Source organism: Salarias fasciatus, assembly GCF_902148845.1.
Source record: "Salarias fasciatus chromosome 7 unlocalized genomic scaffold, fSalaFa1.1 super_scaffold_4, whole genome shotgun sequence".
Lineage (NCBI taxonomy): Eukaryota > Metazoa > Chordata > Actinopteri > Blenniiformes > Blenniidae > Salarias > Salarias fasciatus.
In genome coordinates this window covers 22,164,867-22,170,217 of record NW_021941229.1, presented here as the reverse complement: position 1 = coordinate 22,170,217, position 5,351 = coordinate 22,164,867, and the positions used below count along the sequence as shown (strand labels likewise).

General features: G+C 41.3%; 1 protein-coding gene across 1 annotated transcript; it reads left to right on the top strand.

The window, feature by feature from the left end:
* Positions 1-1,052: 1,052 nt before the first annotated feature.
* LOC115383335 (protein CutA homolog) lies at positions 1,053-5,146 on the top strand (the record flags this gene model as incomplete). The annotated part of the gene is made up of 6 exons (XM_030085510.1): positions 1,053-1,268; positions 1,759-1,907; positions 2,973-3,032; positions 3,703-3,748; positions 3,847-3,896; positions 4,583-5,146. Coding segments are annotated over 6 exons (624 nt in total), but the record flags the coding sequence as incomplete, so codon positions are not given.
* Between the last annotated feature and the right edge of the window lie 205 nt (positions 5,147-5,351).

Genomic DNA, 5,351 nt, shown 5'->3' with positions numbered 1-5,351 from the left:
ACTGCAGATGTGAGGAGGCGTGGGCTGCATGAGGAGCTGGTTCAGGTTCATGATCTTGTTCAAGGACCTCTAGTGGTGACCTGAGAGATTCAACCCTGCAACCTTAGATCTACACTGAAAATTAAAGAAAGGTAAGTCACTAAGGCAAGGCAGCTTTCTGTGTATTGCACATTTCAGCTACAGTGCAATTCAAAGTTCTTTACATTAACAAACGTGTGCAGTTGGAAGAGAAAGAGATGGATATGAAGAAGAAAGCATAAAAGGAAAAACCCGATGAAATCTATAATATGAAAACATTTAAAAGTGAGCAACATAGTGGATGAAAGAGTAAAAGGCAGTACAACATTAAAGACATTCTGTCTTTACTGAAAGGCAGCAGCAAACAGAACGGTCTTCAAAGGTATTAAAAGTTATTTGTATTTTTTTTTAAACATTGTCTATGTCTGCCTTTGACAGAAGCACTGTGAATATGTGTGGATGTGATAGAAGAGAAGAAAAGAGAAGCGAAAGAAAATGAGAACTTTAGCATTGTTGCAGCAGCAAGTGGACTGTAACGGAAAAGTATCAAAATAACATAAACATTACAAACATTATCAACAACAACAACATATCTGACGATGATGATTACATTCTTACATTAAAATGTTGGTAGTGACTAGGAAAAAAAAATACTACAGAATCAATATACTACTACTACTACAACTACTGCTACTAATAGCAATAATAATAATAACAATAAATCAAATAAAAGTTTTTTATCACTTTGGAAAATACTTTTGCAGAGCTTCATAAAAATAATTTGAGGTTAAATCAAAGGTGAAAGTATTATTCTGGTATTCAGCTGTTTCAGAAGGTAAAGCGGATTAGTCCCAGGAGGCGGGGCATAAAGTCAACTCGCGATCTGATTGGCCAGCCGTGTGTCAGTCAGTGTTAAGTAACCAATAGGAAGAGGGGCAGATCTTCATCCTGTGTTTTGACCGCTGCTCCGTACCTGTTCACTTCTTCTTCTTCTTCTTCTGCTTCTGCTGCTGTGACGGTAATGAAATTACTTTCCTCAAGTAAACGACTGTCCGACAGGTCAGAAACCGTCTGAGGATAACTCCTTCCAGAGCCTGTCAGCAGGCTTATGGCGGACGCTCGGCACTTTTTGCCCCTCCTGTTGTTATTCGGTTCCTGCACATGACAGAATGGAGCTGCTTTTCCAGAGATGCCATAAAGAGATTTTCCTCAACTCTGTCTTCCGATCTGTCCTCCTCATATCCTGTTTGGTGAGCTACTTTTTTTTTTCTTTTTCTTTTTTTTCCCCCTAAAATAGATACCAAAAATTGCCAACTCTTGAGAAAAAAAACCTAACTGAGATGCTTTTCTGGCACATTTCCTGTAAATTGCAGTTTGAATTTGTGTTTCTCTGACATGTACTTGTGTTGCATGCTCGCATCTGTGTCAGGCTGTCACGCTGTGGCACGCAGAGAAGTAGGACAGATTATAAACTGGTCACTGCATCCAAGCCCAGGCCAGCAGTCATTTGTCTGTGACAGACAGCGCCAAATAATAAGAGGATAAATACTGAATCCAATCCAAACATGGCAATCCCTTCACAAGACTGCAGATAATTAAATTGAGTTATGACTCGCCATCATCCCAGCATAATGCATTTAACATCCTCATTTCTGAATAATTAAAAAAAAAAAAAAAAAAAAACACCCAGTGTCTGAGCTCACTTGTGACATGCCAGGATTTTGTGTTGTTTCTCTGCAGTTTGTGGTTCTGTCCGTCTCCTTGTATCCCGGGTTGTGGTCCATCGGGGTCCAGGTCCGCTCAGTCTTCACAGGGAGCTACATACCAGGCCACCACTCTGTGCTCCTCATCAACAGCCCCAATGAGCAGGCGGCCAAGGACATCAGCAGGTACAGGAGACGGGCAGGTGTGATGAAGCCTGCCGGAGGGCATCTGGGCACAGTGGACAGGCTCAAGACCCACCTTTTCAATCTAGCATTTAACTGAGTCTTTTAGCTGTGAATAGTGTCTTAGCTCATTCAGATTTGATTTGATTTGAAATAATGAAGTAAAAAAAAGTCCAATAAATATAATATTTTCAGAGAAATGGGGTACCACTGCATCCGAATTATAACACATGACATCGTTTTTTACATGACAGCGTTTCAAGTTTATTTCATTTTCATTTCAGAGAAGTTGAAAAAAAAAGTTAAAAACTGTCTTTTTACATAAAATGACAGAAATGATGAAAACGATATATGAAGCAGCAGAAAGCAGCGCTTTCCTCTACGCAGAGACGGCGTCAAAGCATTTTGGAAAAGTTGCATTTCCCCCGTTACCATGGAGGGTTTCCCAAAAGTTCCACTTTGGGAAACGATTTTTAAAAATTTGCATTCTCAGTAGTGCCAACGTGGAAACAAACACCCAAAATGCCACAACAAATTTCCATTTTCACGTGAAAACGTTGTCATGTCAACAGACCCCTGGTCAGCTTTCTGTCTTCAGAGTGATTTAAAAGACAAGTCAGTCCAGTCCACTGAAGTTAAGTATGACTTTCACATCTCCAGATGAGATACAATCATGTCAAGCCCACGAGTGCAGCGGGCCGCTGTGTTTGCTCTCTCATCACCTTTGTTGGCGTTTTAGCTGCATGGAAATGAGCTCTATCCATTAAACCGCATGTCAGGAAAGTAGCCTGTAGATATGCTGATCGCCTCTCTCGGCCCCTGGCTTGAGAAAGGGCCACTGTGGAGTTGGTCGTGAAATACTTGTATATTATCAGCCAAGCCGGAGCACAAACCCGAAGTTGACTATCTCTATTGTTTAAAATGTCTTTTTTTTTTTGTTTTTTGCCTGATGGGTGTCATGGCGAAGGGCTCATCGTCACTCTGGGATGAATAAACAGCCTTCTGTGTCTGCTCTTCTCATTTCCATCACCGCTTTCTGCCACTCGCCCTCGTCTCTTGTCTTTCCAGGGCGATCATGGAGAGACGGCTGGCAGCCAGCATTAACATTCTTCCCAGGACTTCAACGATGTAAATTATACTCGACCCCTGCTTTCAGCACACATTTGTACACGATCTGACAGGCCTTTGCAAACACGTCCCTCACATGTCCAATCGTGTATAATAAACATGCGCTGCTCTTCTTTCTCTGTAATGATTACATTTTCTGACAATCTCCAAGGTTATCAGGCTGCTGCTTGGTTTTTTTTTTTCAGTTACTCTTCACTGGAAACCTGGATGGTTGTCAGCCTTCAAAGAAACCATGTTTTTCTATGCATGGATTAGCTTTCCTGTTAATGCATAACCACAGAGAAGGAACAGGGAGGCAGAGGCCCAGAAATCTGAGGAAGCAGCGACAACTGAAAAGAAAAAAAAAAAAAACCGTGTTACACCTGTTAATTGAATAGACATTACAACCTAAAAATAGAGGGTGTTAGGATTAGTTTAGTGGTGAGAACAGTGAGGGAGTTTTTCTAAAAAGCACGCTTAAAGGAGGGAAATTTGACATTTTTTTAAACCATGAATCTTGTTTAAATATTGCTTTAAAGCTGTCCAAATCCTCACATAGCCCCAGTGGAGTCTAGGTTTTGCTCCACTGCCTTTATTTCCACTGTATATGAACTGACTAGCTTTAGTTAACTACAGTCCTCCATGTTTATTACATCGCGCTGCTCTCGCCCTGTGCTTCCTGTCTTCCCAGGTATTTGTGGAAAGGCGAAATCGAGGACACAAGTGAAATTTTGATGGTAAGTTTTCTAAGAAAGTCTGATCTTCTGATCTACAACATCAACTCTGGTGTGTTGAAACAGAATAAGATGAGCAGCTGTCGTCGTTGTTTTCGCAGCTGGTGAAAACAAAGAGCTCCAAGATCCAGCAAGTCACAGATTATGTGAGGTGAGAGGCTGCTTTGATTATTAAGGGCTCATTTCTGGAGTCGCTGTTTCTAACTAATTGCAAATTGTGCATGAAATTGTTCAAGATCCTTCCACGCTAAATGTCGGAATGAAATAAAGACTCTATTACCGAACGCTGGCTTCTCTTTTCTACAGCGTTGCAATTCCATCGGCGTATTCATAAACCCTGCTGTTGCAGTGGAAGCAGTGAAACAAGCTTGTGTCTTGAGTATGAAGAGTATTTTTAGTTTTAACATCCACACACTGAAGCAGATACTTGTCATTTTCCCCCCACATGGAGGTAAGGGATAATTAGCTTCTTTTTATAGAACTGTAGAGGCTGGAGGATGTCAGTGTTTACACATCCACAATGAGCAGTGTCAGGTGAGAGATTGTGTGCGTTTCTACCTCGAAAAACACCATTAATCATTAATGCTGTGTATCCGCTTTGAAATGCAGGAGTCAAATATAAGACTTAACTGATCTGCCGACTAATTATTTAGCAGCTCCTTTTCTTCAGCGTGCACGCTCAGCCATCAAAGCTGCGTTCCCATTCGCACCTCAAAAGGTTGAGTTCAGAGGATTTTTTTTTTTTTTTGTCTAAAATTAGAGGCCAAGTTTTAAGAAAAAGGAATTCATAAATTCTTCTTAACTGAGTAAAGATTACGTGATCTGTGTTTCCCGCAGGTCGATACACCCCTATGCAAACCCGGAGGTGCTGAGTTTCCCGGTGGAGGACGGCAGCCTCGCCTACATGAAGTGGATGGATGAAGCCATTCCAGATGACTGATATTTTATTACAATCAAGGCCAATTCCGGCGCGGACTGCGGCAAAAATGGAACCGATCGCGGCGGGGGAGGGCTTTTTGTTCAATAGGCTGAACGCTTCAGCAAGCAACTCTGCTGAATTAAATTTTTGATACATGACATTTACGCCGTTTTGTTGTTGTGGCCTTTTCACCGGATATTTTGACGACCGGTGGAAACCTGATCCCAGTCAATTAATGCAACTCTGCTGCAGAAAACAGCGTGTTTTTAAATGTTCTGAGTGTGACAGGTGGAGGTTCCAGCAGACCGCTCAGCCTTAATTGAATGGCCCATGTTTGATGAGCTGCTGGTAAACAGCTTTAGTTCACACTGTTCAAACTGGCTGGTTGAGTGAAAACTAACTTTTTTAATATTAATCGGCCATTGAACACAGGAGCTCTGGTGTGAGCGCGATAAGATGTTCCAAAGTACGTTGATTAAAAAATAATAAACCAATCTTGAGACGTTCCTGTTCTGTTTGATGTGCTCTTTTCCTCATGCATGTTTCACGCACTTCATTGTGCATTCTTAGTTATGCATTGGTGCTGTCAGAGTTTAACTGCAACAAACTGAGTATTTTTTATTTAATGAAACACAGTATGGCAACTAATAGGAAAATACGTCATCATTATACAGAGTACATAACTCA